Raw genomic sequence first — 20266 nt, 5'->3', positions numbered from 1 at the left:
ACTCCCACTTAATAGAAGCTTCAATTTCTCAAATTTTGAGTATTTTTTTTATTCATCGGACCCTATAGATATGATCTACGATCATTAATTAGTGGCAAATAAGTTTTGGATCATTATGGCATAAATGTAAGTCTTTTAAGATCTTCAAAAATCAACGGCTCACAATGTACCAAAATTCCATGACTTAAAAAAACTATTTTGATATCCAATAAACATGATCCAAAACATGATTCCTATCAAATAAACTGTGTTGAGTACATCTATAAGATCTGATTGAGAAGATGCAAATTACAACTATGATTTCTAGTAGGTGGGGTGGGTGCTCCCGGATCACGGTAGCATTACTTGCCTATCGATCTGGACAATATGAGCAGATTTTTATAAGGTTTAAGAATCAATCATTCAAAAGTTTTATAATTTTCAAAGTTCATAAAATCTTTTTTTTTATCAAAAAAATACAATCCAACAGCCTATTCCTAACAAATAGGTCATGCTGAATAGATCCGTGAGGTATGATTTGCAAAGCATGACTTAGAACATTGAAAATCAGCATTGTCCACATTGCAGAGTTTGAAATAGGTGGATTGGAACCCACAAGGACAGTCAATATTTAGAATATGAGGATACCATTTGAGAAAGAGAGACTTGCGACTTTTGTGATTAGACGGAGTCATTCAGTACATATAGCATTAATTTGATCATGTGGTAGACAAAATCAAGAAATAAAAAAGCGTCAAATCTTCGATCAATTAAAGGAGACGAAATTGATAGTGAAATTGGCGTTCATTGAGAAAAGAGTTGAAGAGGGTAAAATTTCACTCAACCAGGTTCTTTCCCATGAGGTGCCACGCAGGGTAAGCATTGATTAGCTATGTTAATGTGGGTCCCACTTACTCTGACCGACTATTGCATAGGGGTAGGATGTCAACGGGTCGGGTTTACTCAGACCCGACCCGTACCAAACCCTATAGGTTCTCCGTATGGCGATAAATAGGAAGACCCAATTAAGACTCGAGTCTAAACCTGCAGGTCTGATTAATGGATCTGGGTATAGTTTGTGAAATTTTATATCAAATCCGGGCCTGACCCAAGTTTCAATTAAGACCCATCATTTTTTAATGTAAAAATGATAAAAAAATATATTATTTTATCAGGTATGGCCCGAGTCTGGTTCACGTAGTTCTTATCGAGTCTGGATATAATTTCTCTTATGTTAGGTCCGATTAGATTCGAGTCCAGACCCGAAAATCAGGGCCATTCCACTGAGTCCGAACCAAACCCGACTGGTTGACACCCCCCCTACACAGGGGACACTCCATATGACACGCTATGCAGTGGTTGGGGTGAGTGGGACCCACAGGGGCTGAGCATGCATTTGTCCATTGCTTGCGTGGCCCGAAATAAGTGTCCACCCACTCATCCACGCTGATCCAATTGCTTACATCATGCATTTGTCCATTGCATGTGTGGCTCGAAATAAATGGCCACCCAGACGCTCATTCACTTTTCTCTCTCTCTCTCTTTCTCTCTCATAGGCAATCATGGAGGTCGCTGAGGACATTGTTATTGTGGGTGCTGGCTTAGGAGGGGTTGGAACTGCTCTAGGACTTCACAGGTAAACGGCATGCAAGACTCTCTCTCTCTCTCTCACACACACACACACACACTGGTATTTCCAATATGAGAACTGTGTGACTATACAATCCGACCCTTTTTGCTGCAGAATTGGATTAAGAAGCGCGGTTTTGGAATCGGCTGATAGCCTCAGAACGACTGGGCATGCTCTTACACAATGGAGCAATGCCTGGAAGGCCTTGGATGTTCTTGGTGTCGGAGATGCAATCCGAGAGCAGCACAACAAACTCCAGAGGTCTTCTTTTGCTCTTCCTTGTCTTTGTCTCTTTTCAATCCTCTGAAAATTTAAGAGAAAAAAAAAGTCTTTTACAAGCAGGGGCTAGATAGAATATGCAAGAATGGTTCAGGTCTTCTATAATTAATTGATTAGAGAAGTCTTCACAAACTGGCTGCTTCAATGTGCAGGTTGACGGTCATTTCCATTGTCACAGGATTAACTGTCACAGATAAATCCCTCGCCAGCATCGGAAAAAAGTGAGAAATATCAACAATGAAACGATTATATGAGCTGTTATTATTTTTTTTTATTGTTGCTTGCTCTGTTTTGGTGGTTCCTTTTGCTTATTTTTTTATTTTGATTTTGTAAGTGTGAGCTACACTCGAGTGAACCATAATTCATCACAAAGTCATGGGAGGGTGGTGTATGTTCGCCGCCGATGATTCACTGAATCCCACGTCTGTGTTCGGGGGTCTGAATGAGCACCGTGTATACAAACACATGGGGCTCATATTCCCGTGTATGTTGACATCACTTAGCATTGGAGTCTGCTGTAGTTGCAAAGACTTAAGTACTCTTTCTTGCTATTTTTCTCATAAAACAATGGTTTGAGAATTTGAGAAAATGACAAAAATGCCCTTCATTCAAAAAAGAAAAAACAAACAGTTCAAAAAAAGGACAAACATGTCCTCTATCCAGAAAGTCAAGGATGATGTTGACTCTTTAAAGTCTACCCAACAAAACGAACCTTAATCGTTTCGCCGATGGTGAGCCGACGATCCGATGGTCATCCGACGAAACAAACCTGAGTCATCAAAAATGTCTGTTTGAACTTTTTATTGTCATCTTCTTCTTCTTCTTCTTTCTTCTCCGTAAAACACTGTAAAACCCTCTCTCTCTCTCTAGAGAAGAAATCAAGGGAGGTAAAGAGTTCTCCCTAGAGAAAGCCATGAACATCAACCATCTCACTCTCTCTCCCTTCTCTCTCTACTTCTGTGCACATCCAACAGACGATCCTACATTGCTCCATCAAACACCGACTGACCTGCACACTGACTGTAGCATCGTTCAACTTGATGAGTTGTGGAGCCTGATTCATAGTTTTTGCCCTTACAGGAGGGGGTTTGAGGGCTCCTCCCAACGGAGGTAACATCATTCAACTTGATGTGTTGTGGAGCCTGATTTAGAGTTTTTGCCCTTACAGAAGGGGGGGGGGGGTCCGAAGGCTCCTCCCGACGCGGATCCCGGACCCCCCTCCTGTAAGAGCAAAAACTCTAAATCAAGTTCCACAACGAATCAAGTTGAACAATGCTACCCACGCTGGGAGGAGCCCCCAAACCCTCCTCCTATAAGGGCAAAAACTCTAAATCAAGCTCCACAACGAATCAAGTTGAACAATGCTATCCACGATGGGAGGAGCCCCCAAACCCTCCTCTTATAAGGGCAAAAACTCTAAATCAGAATCCATAACTCATCAAGTTGAATGATGCTACCCACGCTGGGAGGAACCCTCAGACCCCCCTTCTGTAAGGGTAAAAACTCTGAATCAGACTCCACAACTCTTTAAGTTGAATGATGCTACCCACGCTGAGAGGAGCCTTGAGACCCCCCTTCTGTAAGGGTAAAAACTCTGAATCAGACTCCACAACTCTTCAAGTTGAATGATGCTACCCACGCTGAGAGGAGTCCTCAGACCCCCCTTTCTGTAAGGGTAAAAACTCTGAATCAGACTCCACAACTCTTCAAGTTGAATGATGCTACCCACGTTGGGAGGAGCCCCCAGACCCCTCTTCTGTAAGGGTAAAAACTCTGAATTAGGATCTACAACTCATTTAGTTGAATGATGCTACCCACGCTTGAAGGAGCCCCCAAACCCTCCTCTTGTAAGGGTAAAAACTCAGAATCAGACTTCACAACAGTCAATGTGCAGGTCAGTCGGTGCTTGATGTAGCAATGTAAGATCTTCTGCTGGATATGCACAGAAGTAGAAAGAGAAGGGAGAGAGAGAGAGTGAGAGGGTTGATGTTCATGGCCTCCTCCAGGGGAGATTTCTTTCTCGGATAATCCTGCAGTGCAGAGGCTGGGTATTAAATAATCATCTTCGGGGTACTTAAGTCTTTACAACCACTCGTTTTCAAGAATCGTCATTTTTTTTGGCACCAATGGAGGAGAGGGTACTTAAGTCTTTGCAATCACATCAAACTCCAATGTTAATTAATGCTGTCAAACATGGGGATACGAGACGCAAATGCTTACATACGTGGTGCTCTTTGGGACCCTCGAACATGAGATGTAGCTAACTCCCCTATTCGGGGGGGGGGGGGGGGGACATATAACCTGCTTCGCAAAGTCATCGGTCCGCAGTTTTATGGGGTAGCATTTGCTACCCTCGTCGGGTTAAGAAACCCCCTAGTTGGAACTTGTACAACGGGTTGGGTTTACCAGACCCATCTGACCAGTACCAAACCCTATAAGGTCCGGGTATAGTGATAAATAAAAAGACCTGATTAAGACCCGAGTCCGGAGCAGAAGCTCCGATTAATACACGAATCAGGATATAGTTTCTGAAATTTTATACCAAACCCGAGCTCGACCCATGTTCCGATTAAGACCCAACAAATTTTCAATGTAAAAATGATATAAAACAATGTTTACCAGGTATGGCCCGGGTCTGGTTCATTTTGTTCTTATCGGGTCTGGGTATGGTTTCTATTATTGGTGGGTCTGATTAAACCTGGATCCAGACCCGATACCATACCCGAAAATCAGAGTCAGGTCTGGTTTCACGTGGGTCCAAACCAAACCTGACCCGTTGACACCCATACTTATAGGGGAGTTTGTTTTGATCCAATCGGACTTTAGTCAAAATAGTAAGAATAGACTCTTGAATCATAGTTTTTTTTTATGTAAAAATATGTTTTTCTGTAGTTCGAAAATTTGATTTTTCAACACTCATAAAGGAAAACCATGATCTAAGCTCAGTTTCTACTGAACTTAATATGTAGATTACATTTGAATGGTCAAACGTGCAAAAAAACTGATTTTTTAAAAATATTATAATTTTTTTATTAAAGGGTTTCTTGCCCTACAAATGTGTTGGTGGTTCATTTGTTAGAAATGAAGCTTTGAAAACACAATCTTTTCCATTGTAAAAATTTGGTGCTTGTAAATCTCTCAAAAGGCCTGCTTATGCAACTTTGTTTTTGACAAGAACACGCCCTTGACTAAAAACAAACCATGTAGATTAGGGGTGGCAATCGGGTCGGGTTGGCGGGTCAGCATACCTCAACCCGAACCCGACCCGTTTATTAAACGGGTCGGCTGTGGCAAACACGAACCCGACCCGTTTAATAAACGGGTAACCCGACATGACCCGCCAACCCATTTAAGAAATGGGTTGGGTCGGGTAAACGGGTTTTCAGGTTCGCGGGTCAGGTTGGCGGGTTGACGGATCAGGTTGGCGGGTCGGGTTGACGGGTTGACTGGTTGACGGGTTGGGTTGGTGGGTCGGGTTGGTGGGTTGGCAGACGGGTTGGCGGGTTGACCCACCCGCCTAACCCGTTTATTAAACGGGTCAGCCGGGTTGGCGGGTTGGCATACCCCCAACCTGAACCCAACCTGTTTAATAAACGGGTTACGTGGGTTGACCCGTTTATTAGACGGGTTGGCTTAAGCCCAACCCGAACCCGCCTAAGAGGCGGGTTGACGGGTCGGGTTGGCGGGTCGTTTCAGAAATTGCCACCCCTAATGTAGATCGATGGCCTTACTTTTGATCCAAAACTTTTAGTGGTATTTGCTAGAGAGTAAAGTACAGTCTAGTATAGTCAATATTTTTCCTTTAAAAGGTGATTCTTTTTTTTTTTCAAAATAAAATGATATGAGTAAAATCAACATTTGTATCTGACCTTATCCAATGTGATAAATCTCCTGATGAAAACTACCAACGGGAGCTCCACTTGTCTGGTAGGAGCAGCTAGTGCACGTCATCTTATGTTGGGACGTTGCAAGTTCAAATCTCAATGGTATCGTTGTATAACTGGTAGAGGCCTGCCTTAACCCCAGCTTGCCTTTAAAAGAAGAAAAAAAATCCGCTGATGAAGGAAATTATGTCTTTTCAGCCATGATCTTGAAGTCCGCTGTGTAAGAAGACAAATGCTGGTGGAGACTATGGTGAAAGAGCTGCCACATGGTACCATCAGGTTTGGATCCAAGGTGGTATCCATAGATCAGGATGGGGACACATATTTGATCCATATGGCTGATGGAACTCTTATTAGAACCAAGGTACTGCTGAATGCCCACAAAATAATTCAATATGATAAGAGGGATCTTTTGCTGCTTTTTTTCCTCTAAAAAGGTAAAAACTGTTGATGATTTTAAGCTGTGGTTGTGGACCTTCATGTTTCCATGAGTCATAACATGACTAATCGAGTTTTTGAAGAAAAAAAATTTTTTTTGACCAAGTACTCTTTTAAGGCTTTAACACCATTAGCTAAAGATTGTTCTCATAAAGCCTAATGCACTTGCAGGGCTGGTAAACTAACTGAGCAGTTGGTGACTTGAGTTGGTTGGCTCACTAACTTGTTCATGATGGGTTCACATAGCTGGCAAGTCAAGCCATGAGCAGCTCATTTAGCTTAAACGAGTCAAGCCCGGCTCAGCTCGAGAGAGCTCATATAGATAAAAATATCTATTTTTTATGTATAATATATGTTTTAAGTGTAATATATAAAAATAATAATGCATAAAATATATATAAAAAAAAAGAATGAGAAAATGTAAAAAATATATGCATAAAATATGAACTATTAAGTGTAGCATATATATATATATATATATATAACATGGAATGTTTTCAGATGAGCCAGCTTGTGTTTGGCTCGTCGCATTAGGGATGAGCTTGGCTCGGCTAAAAAATGAACATGAGCCGAGCCACGATCGAGCTCAATCCACTGGTAAACGAGCTGAGCGAAAATGTTCGGTTTGTTTAGCTCAAACCAAATTTTACTCATATTTTAGATACAAAACCTGGTTTGGCACCCAAAACCAGGTTGGTTTTGGTTTTGGTTTTGGTTTTCAACCTAGCTTTGTCAACCTAGTTTTGGGAGTCATCCAAATGGGGCCTAAGAAGTTTCACATCAGATTAAAGAATCATGTTTGGTTCGGCTATTAAAAGTATAATTATAATAGATTTGAGTCTAAATTTGGTTTTGTAATAATCATGATTGATGAACGGTAGAAGGACATTGAAAGCATATAGTTGAACATTTAGCTACTTTTAATAAATAGCAACGTGTCCCATACTTTATAAGCTGCTGTAAGAAGTCATTTTATGTAGGTTTTGCTCTAGTACATGGGTGTCCCACACGTTAAGGGCATGTTTGTGTCATCTCCTCTGCCGAAATCGAGTCCGCAACCCACTGGAAGTGAGGAGGAAATTCAGATCTCTTACAAACTTGCAGGTCTTGATAGGATGTGATGGTGTGAACTCGGTTGTGGCGAAGTGGCTTGGGCTTCAGAGGCCAGATTTTTCAGGAAGATCTGCCATAAGAGGAAAAGCAAACTATCCTGAAGGTCACGGGTTCGAACCCGCGTTCGTCCAGTACTTTGGGAATGGTATTCGTTTTGGAATACTCCCTTGCGATGATAAAACAGTCTATTGGTTCTTCACTCTTTATTCAAGACCTCAAGGTATATAAACCATGACCAACTATTTCTTGGTTAGTCAGGATTTGATCACATTATGATAGTGGATGGTTGCAGCTGTCGCCTCACGAATTGCATTATGTTTGGCTCTTTGCCAGACAAAGGAAAAAGATATCCAGCCAATGTTGATAGTACGTAACAGATTTGTCCCTCCTATGCTTTTAACCAAAGATATTGGAATTCACCCCAAAAGATCCTATCCTTTGACATATGATGTTAGATGACTTATGTTGATTTTAACCGGGTTAAGATGAGTACACATTCAGGTGGAAATGTGGTCTGATCCTAGCCGTTGATTAGACATCTATTATTGAATGTAGAGTGGGCCCATCAATGTCAGATGATGGGATATATGTATGCTATCAAATTCACTCAAGTCATATTGAATATGACAATCCCCACCACACATCCCACTTGATCGAAATACGTGCGTGAGTCCCCTTCATGGTTTCCAAGCGAGATGTGTGAAGGAGATTGAATATAACTGATGATATTTTTTGTTTTAAATTTACATGAAAAAACTGCCCCAGGATCAAAAGACCTAGCCGTCCTGGCTCTGCCAGCCGTACTTACTGTCCGGGCAACATAAAACTTCGTGGGCTTACCCCCTTGTCCTCAGAGAGCGGTCACGCTTCAGTTTGCACAAAGATTTTGAAAAATCAAATAAGGTAGGGATGATTTTGGTATCACTTATCAGGTAGGGATGATTATGGAAAAAAAACCCATTGCACCAAGCTTCTTGCTTCTTAAAATGAGCTTACACCATGACATTATAGCTGCTCTCTCTCTCTCTCTCTCTCCACACCTTTAGATCATCATGACTTTACAGCTGCGTCACAAATCTCTTTTTTCAGGATTTTTTCTGCAAGGGAAATTCTCACGGTAAATAAAAAAAAGGGTTTTTGCAAGAAATTGTAAACAAAAAAATTGACATATATATATGCAATTGAAGAATATGAAAGAAAAAGATATGATTTATTGAAAATAGGTAAAAGCTTTAATGTCTTTGCAGTTTTTGAGGATTCTACTTGTAATTTTTCACAGTAAAATGTGAAAAGATCAGGTCCAATATGATTGCACAAAGATTTGTGCATTTAAGCACCTGATCGCACCCCATCTTGGGGACAGGGCCTGTCAGGTGTGGGGCCCAAGACCTTATGGATGGCGATCGGGTTCTTAATGCATAATTTTTGTGCAATCATATTGCACCCGATCCCCTCTCCCGCAAAATCGCAACAAGTTCAATTTATCACTGATACTTGTGACATGGTTCTGGTTCTCTAGCACAACACTCGAACACGTACACACACACGCGCGAGGGAGGAAATCTATTATTGTTCTAGACCACAGTCTTGCTTGCGCGGACCCAGCCACCAAATGTTGCATATAACCATGCAGATGACTTTTAACATAATTTATTTACAATATTAATAAGCTTAATCATTTTCAATATAACATAAGATTGAACTTTCAAGAAAAGAAGGTACTGTATATAATTTATGTTTTGCACTTGTTCTTTCGTGTTTGATTTCAGATGAAGCTTTATTGAAAGATAACCCATTAAAGCTCAGGGAACTTGTGTTGAGGGGAATAGAAAGTGCACCACAAGCAGTGAGCGTGATAGAGCACACCGGCTTGGACTCTATAATCTTGTCACCTCTGAGGTACAGGTCACCATGGGCGATGCTGTGGGGTGAGGCTCGCAGGGGGAAGGTCTGTCTGACAGGTGATGCCATGCACCCAATGACTCCTGATATTGGCCAAGGAGGTTGCTCCACTCTGGAAGATGCTGTTGTTCTTGCTAGGTGTTTGGGTGAGGCCTTGTTGGGGTCCCCAAAAAGTGAAGACAAAGACAAGAAAATAGAGGAGGGGTTGGAGAAATATGTGAGGCAGAGGAGAGGAAGATGGTTCAATCTCATTTTCACATCGTACTGGGTAGGGAGGGTGCAGCAAAGCAATGGTATGGTGGTCAGCTTTTTGAGGGACAAGTTTTTGTTAAGAGCATTTTCTATGATCCTATTTGAGAGGACCATGTTTGACTGTGGGAAGCTTCAAGCCTGATCACAATAGGTTTGGTTGCAAACTTTGGAGTTTTAGGAGCCTGTTTAGCTTTGGCAATATGTCATCTGTTGTGTTCTCTCTCTCTCTCGGCATGATAAGTGATGTTCAAAGTTTTTGGCAAACAGGTTATATGTTCCCCCCCCCCCCCGAACAGGGCAGTTAGCTACATCTCATGATCGGGGGTCCCAAAGAGCACCACGTATGTAAGCATGTGCGTCTCGTATCCCCATGTTTGTCAGCATTAATTAGCGTTGGAGTTTGATAAGATTGCAAAGACTTAAGTACCCTCTCCTCCATTGGTGCAAAAAAAAATGACGGTTCTTGAAAAGGAGTGGTTGTAAAGACTTAAGTGCCCCGAAGATGATTATTTAAGACCCAGTCTCTGCACTGCAGGATTATCCGAGAAAGAAATCTCCCTTGGAGGAGGCCATGAACATCAACCCTCTCACTCTCTCTCTCCCTTCTATTTCTGCTTCTGTGCACATCCATTAGAAGATCTTATATTACTCCATCAAACACCGGCTGACCTGTACATTGACTGTTGTGGAGCCTGATTCAGAGTTTTTACCCTTACAGGAGGAGGGTTTGGGGGTTCATCCCAGCGTGGGTAGCATCATTCAACTAAATGAGTTGTAGATCCTGATTCAGAGTTTTTACCCTTATAGGAGAGGGGTCTGGGGGCTCCTCCCAACGTGGGTAGCATCATTCAACTTGAAGAGTTGTGGAGTCTGATTCAAAGTTTTTACCCTTACAGAAAAGGGGGGTCTGAGGGCTCCTCCTAGCGTGGGTAGCATCATTCAACTTGATGAATTGCTTTCATCATGTTCAGTTGCTTTCTAGATTATACTTTGAATTCTGGTGCATTTTAGATCTATCGATTTGTATGTAACCAGAGCTCATTTTAATTTTAAATTTTTACTGCAACTTCATGCATATGTCTTTATGCTCTCCACCAAAAATCAGAACATTCTAAGTTTGTTTGACCCACTTTAAATATCGAGATTCAAAACCTGTTATTTTGCACCGTCACGATTTTAGCAGAATCAGGACCAACTTGCGGAAGTGATTTCTCCCTAACCAGAGATGATCTTTCCGATCCGTAAAAAGGGTTGTTTTCTAAATTGAATCTAGTTTGCTTATACCAAATTTCAGCGATTTCTATGGTGTTTTCGTACCAGTTTCGGGTAAAAAACCATAACCAGTCTGCCTTATTTGAGTGACATAGGTTTTTATTTCATTTTGTAAGAGTCATATCTCCCCAACGGAAGATCATTTTCCAAATCCGTAAAAAGGGTTTTCTTCCTCTATGTGTCTAGTTTATATCTGGAAAGTTTTATAACTTTTTATGCTCATTTGATATTTCAAACCTGTTAAAAATCGAGACACATAGAGGAAGTTTCAAACTTTTTAAGTTTTATAACATTTTATAACATGTTTGTTATAGGGAGGTGTTATAACTTCCTCTATGGGTATCCGTAAAAAGGGTTGTTATAAAATGTTATAAAACTTAAAAAGTTTGAAACTTCCTCTATGTGTCTCGGTTTTTAACAGGTTCGAAATATCAAATGAGCATAAAAAGTTATAAAACTTTCCACATATAAACTAGACACATAGAGGAAGAAAACCCTTTTTACAGATTTGAAAAATGATCTTCCGTTGGGGAGATATGACTCTTACAAAATGAAATAAAAACCTATGTCACTCAAATAAGGCAGACTGATAGGGGTCTGGTTTTAGATCCAAATGGGGTATCAAATGACTATAGAAATCGCGGAAAATTTACAAGAATAAACTAGACTTCATAACAAAGATATCACTTTTTACGGATTTGCAATCCGATCTCTGGTTAGGGAGATATGGCCCTGACAAGTTGGTCGTGATTCGGATAGCGATTTGTATCACAAATCGCTGTAGTGTTTAGCGAGAAACACTACAAATCGCTTAACACTACAGCGATTTGTGATACAAATCGCTATCCGAATCAGGATCAACTTGTCAGGGTCATTTCTTCCTAACTAGAGATCGAATTTCAAATCCGTAAAAAGTGGTGTCTTCGTTATGAAGTCTAGTTTATTCCTGTAAATTTTCAGCGATTTCTATGGTCATTTCATACCCCATTTGGATCTAAAACCAGACCCCTATCAGTCTGCCTTATTTGAGTGACATAGCTTTTTATTTCATTTTGTAAGAGTCATATCTCCCCAACGGAAGATCATTTTTCAAATCCGTAAAAAGGGTTTTCTTCCTCTCTGTGTCTAGTTTATATCTGGAAAGTTTTATAACTTTTTATGCTCATTTGTATTTCAAACCTGTTAAAAATCGAGACACATAGAGGAAGTTTCAAACTTTTTAAGTTTTATAACATTTTATAACATGTCTCGGTTTTTAACAGGTTCGAAATATCAAATGAGCATAAAAAGTTATAAAATTTTCAGATATAAACTAGACACATAGAGGAAGAAAACTCTTTTTACGGATTTGAAAAATGATCTTCCGTTGGGGAGATATGACTCTTACAAAATGAAATAAAAACCTATGTCACTCAAATAAGGCAGACTGATAGGGGTCTGGTTTTAGATCCAAATGAGGTATCAAATGACCATAGAAATCGCTGAAAATTTACAGGAATAAACTAGACTTCATAACGAAGACACCACTTTTTACGGATTTGAAATCCGATCTCTGGTTAGGGAGATATGACCCTGACCAGTTGGTCCTGATTCGGATAGCGATTTGTATCACAAATCGTTGTAGTGTTTAGCGAGAAACACTACAAATCGCTATAGCGAGGTCCAACAACACTAAAAATCTCTGTGGATCTCGTTAGAGACCCGAAAACACTATAAATCATAGTTAAAAGACCGAAAAACACTACAAATCGTTGTAGGGCTCGTTGGAGACCCCAAAGCACTATAAATCATAGTTAAAAGATCGAACAACACTATAAATCATTGTGAGGCTTGTTGGAGACCCAAAAATACTACAAATCATAATAGAGACTCATTAGAGACTCAAAAAAATCATAACAATAATTTGCTGAAGAATTTTGCCAATCAAATAACGATTTGTTGAAGAAGTGCTACAACAGTCATGATATGGGGGCCAAAATCAGAATATTTATAAAATCTGGATAAAAGGTTCTGGTATTTAATCAAAATAAAATAGTAATTGACCATGAAAAATTCTGAAAATTTACAGGGATGAACTAGACACATAAACGAAGAGGACCCGTTTTACAGAATTGAAAAATGTTCTTCCATTAGGAAAATAAAATTCAAACAATATGGATCAAAATCTGAGCCGTTAAAATGACACAGGGTGACATGGTTATGGTTTTTTACCCAAAACTGGTACGAAAACACCATAGAAATCGCTGAAATTTGGTATGAGCAAACTAGATTCAATTTAGAAAACAACCCTTTTTACGGATCGGAAAGATCATCTCTGGTTAGGGAGAAATCACTTCTGCAAGTTGGTCCTGATTCTGCTAAAATCCTGACGGTGCAAAATAACAGGTTTTGAATCTCGATATTTAAAGTGGGTCAAACAAACTCATAATGTTCTGATTTTTGGTGGAGAGCATAAAGACATATGCATGAAGTTGCAGTAAAAATTTAAAATTAAAATGAGCTCTGGTTACATACAAATCGATAGATCTAAAATGCACAAGAATTCAAACTATAATCTAGAAAGCAACTGAAAATGATGAAAGCAAACTGCACATGCGTGAAAGTTCAAACATGAGATCTAATGCCTTAAAATATGAATGGGTAAAAACTTTGAATCAGACTCCACAACTCTTCAAGTTGAATGATGCTACCCACGTTGGGAGGAGCCCCCAGACCCCTCTCATATAAAGGTAAAAACTCTGAATCAGGATCTACAACTCATTTAGTTGAATGATGCTACCCACGCTGGGATGAACCCCCGGACCCCCCTTCTGTAAGGGCAAAAACTCTAAATCAGGCACATAAGTAGAGAGAGAAGGGAGAGAGAGTGAGAGGGTTGGTGTTCATGGCCTTCTCCAGGAGGAACCCTTTACCTCCCTTGATTTCTTCTCTAGAGAGAGAGAGGGTTTTACAGTGTTTTACGAAGAAGGAAGAAGAAGAAGATGACGATGGAGCAATGTAGGATCGTCTGTTGGATGTGCACAGAAGTAGAGAGAGAAGAGAGAGAGAGTGAGAGGGTTGTTGTTCATGGCCTTCTCCAGGAAGAACTCTTTGTTTCCCTTGATTTCTTCTCTAGAGAGAGAGGGTTTTACAGTGTTTTACGGAGAAAGAAGAAGAAGACATGTTTGTTTTTTTTTTAAACAGAAAAAGAAGAAGACTTTGAAGAGTCAACATCATCCTCGACTTTCTGGATGGAGGACATGTTTGTCCTTTTTTTGAACTGTTTGTTTTTTCTTTTTTGAATGAAGGGCATTTTTGTCATTTTCTCAAACCATCACTTTATGAGAAGAATAGCAAGAAAGGGTACTTAAGTCTTTGCAACAACACCAGAGTCCGATGCAAAGTTATGTCAACATACACGGGAATACGAGCCCCATGTGTTTGTATACGTGGTGCTCATTCAAAGCCCCGAACACAGACGTGGGATTCAGTGAATCATCGGGGGCGAACATACACAACCCTCTCAAGTTTTTGTATGCCAACCACTTAATAAATCTAAATATCAATATTTAAGAATAGCTCGAGTATTAGCTGGGTTCATGCATGTGAAAATAAATTTGGTTTAGTTTTAGGCTGCATGTCACAATGACACGTCGACACGAGGATTTGATGTGGGCTCGACTCAGAAGTTCGAAACTTTTTTGAAAAAGTAGGATACAAGGATGCCATTCTTTTAGATTTTTAATCAATAAAAGATTTTTGTTTATTCTAATATTAAAAATGCATTTTTATTGAAATAAAACCTTAAACATTAATTAAAAGATAATTAAATAATATTAAAATATTGTCCATACATGTCGGTGTCTATGTTCACGTATCCTGAAAGTGTCGGTTGTGTCACTAGGGTCACTCTGCAAAATGGCATGTCCATGTGACATAGGTTTCAAGGATTTTGGCTCATGAAAACTAGCATCCTAAGACACAATGGGTTTGGCCCAGTGGGATGGGGCCTGGATCGTTTGACGGGCAGTCTAGGTTCAAATCCCATGGGCATCACCCCTGCATAAGCCGAAGCTTGGCGACTCCCTGGGGTCGAGGGGTAAGCCCTTAATTAGAGTTTTATGCTATAGAGACCCTAAGTATGGCAGGCTGAGCCAGCACGGCTAGGTCTCTGCGCCCGGAGTGGTTTCTCCGAGTGAAAAAAAACTAGCATCCTAGACGATATAGCACAAGGGTACGTATATGTTCATAATGTGTATTATGGACCAACTCAAACCGTGTCTTTGTGAAGGGAAAATAGGCCTCCTGTAGCTGGTAATTCCACTGTATGACTGATCTAGTTATGAAATAACCAATTTTTATTCCTCTGACTGTCCTATACAAAAAGAAAACGCAAAGATGACTAATGCCGAGAACCATAGTCACAATCTCCGTTTGGGGATTTTCTCAGCAAGCAATAATCTCGCGTTAGTCTCAGAAAAATATCGGGATATTTAAATGTTAAAATATAAGAAGAAATGTACAAATGGATTAAAAATGTCAAAAATATAAGACTATATGAAAAATGTCAATATCACATTAGTAACACAATAATATTGTTATAGCTTCAAAATAGTTGATAGTTTGAAAATATCTTTTTTTTATTATAGCAGGTTTTGAAAATATCGTGCTGATATGTGTTACTATGCCCTGAAACAAACTGAATCTGTTAGCACTAACTGCAGGACACGGATATTTTCACAAGAAATTGTTCTAGGAAGGGTTTCGGGAAACTGGTTTTCCAAAACATATGCTATTGAAGATCCATTTCTCCTACTACGTGTTATGCTGTACACTAATGGAATGACAAAAACATTTTATGTGAGCAGATCAGGGTCAGAGGCTCCTGTTATGAAAATAGAGCTGGTGTCTTGTCCGTTCTTGAGATGAACAATATCCAAATCCATCATAAAACTGTTGTTACATTTAGGCTCTGTTTGGGAGCCGGTGATGAAATCGATGGATTTGGCAACATTGAAATCAGTGGCGGAGCCAGGGGTGGGCATGGGTTGGCCATCGCCCACCCCAGAATTAGAAACCGAGTCGAAATATGATACGACTCGGGTCTTCTTCTTCATTCCGCACGATTTGGTGGTTGCATTCTTTCCTTGTGAATGCTTGTCGAAGAAGATCAGAGAGGGTGGTGCAGGAGTGAAGATCAAGCCTTCTTGTGATACAGAGTACCCTATGGAACCCAGACGCAAAAGACGGTGGACATGGGATGGAGCCAGCCGAGGGAGTTGCTCCGCCTCATGCTGTGGCGAGGACCGTCCCCTCCGAGAGGGAGCTGAGGAGGCACCTCAGTTGGAAGACCTTCGGCTTGATGCTGGATCACCACCGAGAAGGAGGTGGCTCAACTACCGAAACAGGCTTTCGATCTAGATCTATGATCTTCACCACCACGGAGGCTTTGAGCCATTGCGCCACCGATAGAGGTCGATCATCACCACCCGAAGTCTGCCCACCCAACTAAAAACTTCTGGCTCCGCCACTGATTGAAATCCACCATTTATAACACCATCGCCCCTCTAAACACGGTTCTGATCTCGTCTCTCCTCACAAAACGGTAAACTCCAATCAACCGAGATGCTTGGTATTTGGTGAATCCCCCCTCACTACTCTCAACCAAGTCTTATATATATATATATATATATATATATATATATATATATATATATAGAGAGAGAGAGAGAGAGAGAGAGAGAGAGAGAGTAATGGGCCCATGTTAAACCCATTTGGTACTAAACCACATGCTAAATAGGTTTTTCGGGCTTTTTTAGTTTTATTTTTTAAATTCTGACCCTACCTATGTACTTGATTTTATAGGGATCAGCTCTTGAAAAGTTTGACTCCAACACATGGGTGGGTTTTTATAAAGTTTGAAAAATCAACGGTCCAAAATCTTTGAATTTTTTTTTGACTCCAAACATCAGTTTTTTTCATTGAAAATACATGATACACATTTATCGACTGGAACCGAATAAAAAACACAGAGAAGCTGAAAAACACATTTAACATGTTGTTTAGAACCAAATGGGTTTATCACGGACCCATTCCTCATATATATATATATATATATATATATATATATATATATATATATATATATATATAAGTGAATAAGAATATTTCGCTGTGATGGGACGTAAACCCACAAGTGGTGTCCCTGCATGGTCAAAGCTGGGTGTACACCCAGGTGAGCAGGGGAACCTCAATGATGTAGTCAAGCTGGGTTAGGCAGACTCTACCAGTTCATTGAATGTAAAGTAAGATATACAATTCACCCATGCAAAAGTGGGTGCCAATCAGAGGCTTATCTTTCCAGATCGATCCTGTTAGCACCTCCTCTAGCTAATCCAAAAGAATCACAATCAAAAATTCATTTTTACATTGGTTAAAGCTAATACTAACGCTTTCATAACTATACAAAATATTCAAAAGAGATAGGGGGAAGTCCCATATGGAGCCCCTCCCATCCAAAACCCGGCACAGGATTCCGGCCAGTTCAGCCTGACCAGTCTCGATCAAAACCTTTCCAGTTATATGAGGTTCTTTTACTATTTTTTTCCAAAGCCCTCCATTCCCTGCCTTCCAAGCTGCCTCTCAACTGCTGTTTGGATTTTCCCTTAACACCGAAAATTGCTTCATTCCTCTCCTTCCATATTAGCCATATCATACGCCCCAGCTGGTCTTAATCCCTTTCTCCATAAATTTCCAACCTGACCATCTTTCTAGATCCTCCTATATATTTCTTGCCGGTGTCCATTCCACACCAAATAGGTTAGCCACTCTTTCCCACACCTGCGCCACCCACAGACAATGGAGGATCAGGTGTTCCTCATGCTTGCATAGCTCATATCTGCTTGCGAGTTGAAATCCTAATTTCTTCAGCCGAATTTGGGTCACAAGTTTGTCATCCTTAGCCAATCTAAGGGTGATCACCACCCTCGGAAGTGCTCTTTGGTACCAAACCTTCTTGAATAAGGCATTGCTTCGACCTTTCCTTCTGGTATGGTCCCATGCACTCTTCATAGATAAACCTTCTATTGCTGGGGTGTCATTCCTGTTGTTCTATCTCTGTCAGTATCTGCTTAGGCAGTCTTACCCTAACATCCACAACTCTCATCTGAGGATGAACATTCGGGTCCACAACCTCCCTTATGGTTATCTCAAGTCATTGTACAGGATAGGCTCAGGGGTAGTTGTTGTATGAGAGGCCCCTTGTACATCCATGGATCAAACCAGAATTCTGTGTTATTGTCATTTACCACTTTCCACAGTATTCCTGCAAGTACTGCTCCAGCTCCATATCTGACCCCATGATTTAATGACCTCCCCACAACCTTGTTTGAGAGTCCAAAATCTGAAGAATTTGAAAGAAATGCTATAGGACTCCTAGCCTGACGCCTTAACAGCAGGCTATTATGATCAGAAATCAAACGATGTAAGATTCACACCACTGTGTTTTGGAATTTTTGAATCCAGCTTCCATTCAGAATGGTCCTGTCCAAACGGCCACCCCGAAATCTTAAACGTTCTTGACAATTTTGCCAGGTGTAGTTTGGTCCCTCATGTACAACTTCCATTAACTCACAAGCAGGGAAATTAGGGGCAATTTGGGAATTTCATCAGAAAATTACTGAAACTAGACCCCCAAAACTGAGAAGGAAACGACAGGGAAAAGGGGGCTAACATGGTTTGGTTGTTGTTTGACCAGGATGATGTCAGCATCCCCAGTTGGCGTTAGGGGTGGGGAAACGGCCCGATGGGCCAAGCCTACCCAGCCTGCCATGGATCGGGTTTGGGCCATGATGTCGAAACCCAGTCTGTTATATATGTGGGCTGTGCTCAAGTCGACCCCTAGGCTACGGCCTGATGGGTCTGAGTTATTTATTAATTTTTTAATAATATAAAGTTTTTAAAAATTAACTATATATTACATAATAATTTGAATAAAAATATTAGTATTTACCTAATTAGTTTCACGAGAACTTTCCATTTGTTATTTATTATTGTTTACCTAATTAGTTGCAGTAATTAAAAAATTAATTACACGAGAACTTGGTTAACTCATAATTTCAGTCAAGCATTTATGCATTTTAAGATTGGGTGAGGCGGAATCAGCCTGCTTCGCAACCTGTTGGAGTTGTTCTGACTGTGGGAATCCTCCGAGTTTCGGCATAACCTTTGTTGATTCTGGAGTCACCAAAGCCAAGAACCGGTTCACAGAATTTGCCTTCAATCCATAGGATGCGGCCATTCATTGTACATTTGGCTATTCTCACCATCAGCCAGTTGACGAATTTGCGCCCTGAGTCAGCCTTTTTCGGCATTTTCCCGTTGCATGAGTAATGGCTCCACAAAAACCGCAAAACTTGATGTTCTCGTAGAGCAACTCCTGTTGCAGGGTCGATTCTCCCTCAATGACCGAAGCATGTTATATGTTCTCCCTCGAAACACGCACGTGCATGTTCTCGGGTCTAAATGAGCGCCACATATGTAAGCACGTGGGGCTCATTTCCCCGTGTGTGTCAACATCGCTTAGCATCGGAGTCTGGTGCATTTGCAAAGACTTAAGTACCCTTTCTTGCATTAGCGTCATAAAATGATGTTTCGAGTAAAAGACAAAAATGTCCTCCCGCCAGAAAGGGTTAAAATCATCATCATTTTCGCCCTAAGGAGTAAATTCCTCTGCTTTAACAGAAGCTCCTCACAATATGTTGCCCTAAACGTTATGGATCACCCTTTAGCGATGCACCATTTGTTGTAACAAGAGCTTCGATTGATGATGCACCCTTTGTCGTCGTTTGCTATCGCCGGAGCACCCTTTGTTGCCGTCTGCTGTCGTCGAAGTACCATTTGTCGTCGTTTGCTGCCGCCAGAGCACCATTTTCCATCGTTGTCGTCTATTATCGTTAGAGCACCCTTTTGTCGTCGTATGTTCGTGAGAAATATCTATTGTTCATCATGATACGAGGGTGCAAACGTCGAACTGAGTAGATGGAGAATAGCAATTTACAACAGAGATAATGATGACAACGTCAAACTGAGTAGAGTAGCAATTTATAATAAAAATCAGATAAGAGAGTAACGATTTATAGTATAAATCAAATAAGAGAGTAGCGATTTACAGTAGAAATCAGATAAGAGAGTAGTGATTTAAAGTAGAAATCAAATCAGAGAGTAGCGATTTATAATATAAATCAAATAAGAGAGTAACGATTTACAGTAGAAATCAGATAAGAGAGTAACGATTTATAGTAGAAATCAAATCAGAGAGTAACGATTTACAGTAAAAATCAGATAAGAGAGTAGTGATTTAAAGTAAAAATCAAATCAAATCAGAGAGTAGCGATTTACAGTAGAAATCAGATAAGAGAGTAGCGATTTACAGTAAAAATCACATCAAAGACTAACGATTTACAGTAGAAATCAAATCAGAGAGTAGCGATTTATAATAAAAATCAGATCAAAGAGTAACGATTTACAGTAGAAATCA

At 40.4% G+C, this 20266-nt stretch overlaps 1 protein-coding gene across 1 annotated transcript; it reads left to right on the top strand.

Moving 5' to 3' along the window:
- Positions 1-1516: 1516 nt before the first annotated feature.
- LOC149817790 (monooxygenase 2-like) lies at positions 1517-9677 on the top strand. Its single transcript, XM_089985815.1, has 6 exons — positions 1517-1615; positions 1724-1870; positions 2041-2109; positions 5971-6136; positions 7315-7543; positions 9093-9677. Exons 1-6 carry the CDS (start codon positions 1542-1544, stop codon positions 9617-9619), a joined length of 1212 nt encoding a protein of 403 aa, XP_089841941.1. The 5' UTR covers positions 1517-1541; the 3' UTR covers positions 9620-9677.
- The last annotated feature ends 10589 nt before the right edge of the window (positions 9678-20266 follow it).

Source organism: Nuphar pumila, chromosome 13 (assembly GCF_984573655.1).
Source record: "Nuphar pumila chromosome 13, dmNupPumi1.hap1.1, whole genome shotgun sequence".
NCBI lineage: Eukaryota > Viridiplantae > Streptophyta > Magnoliopsida > Nymphaeales > Nymphaeaceae > Nuphar > Nuphar pumila.
Note: the sequence above shows the minus strand (reverse complement) of the source record. Positions and strands in the feature narration are given on the sequence as shown.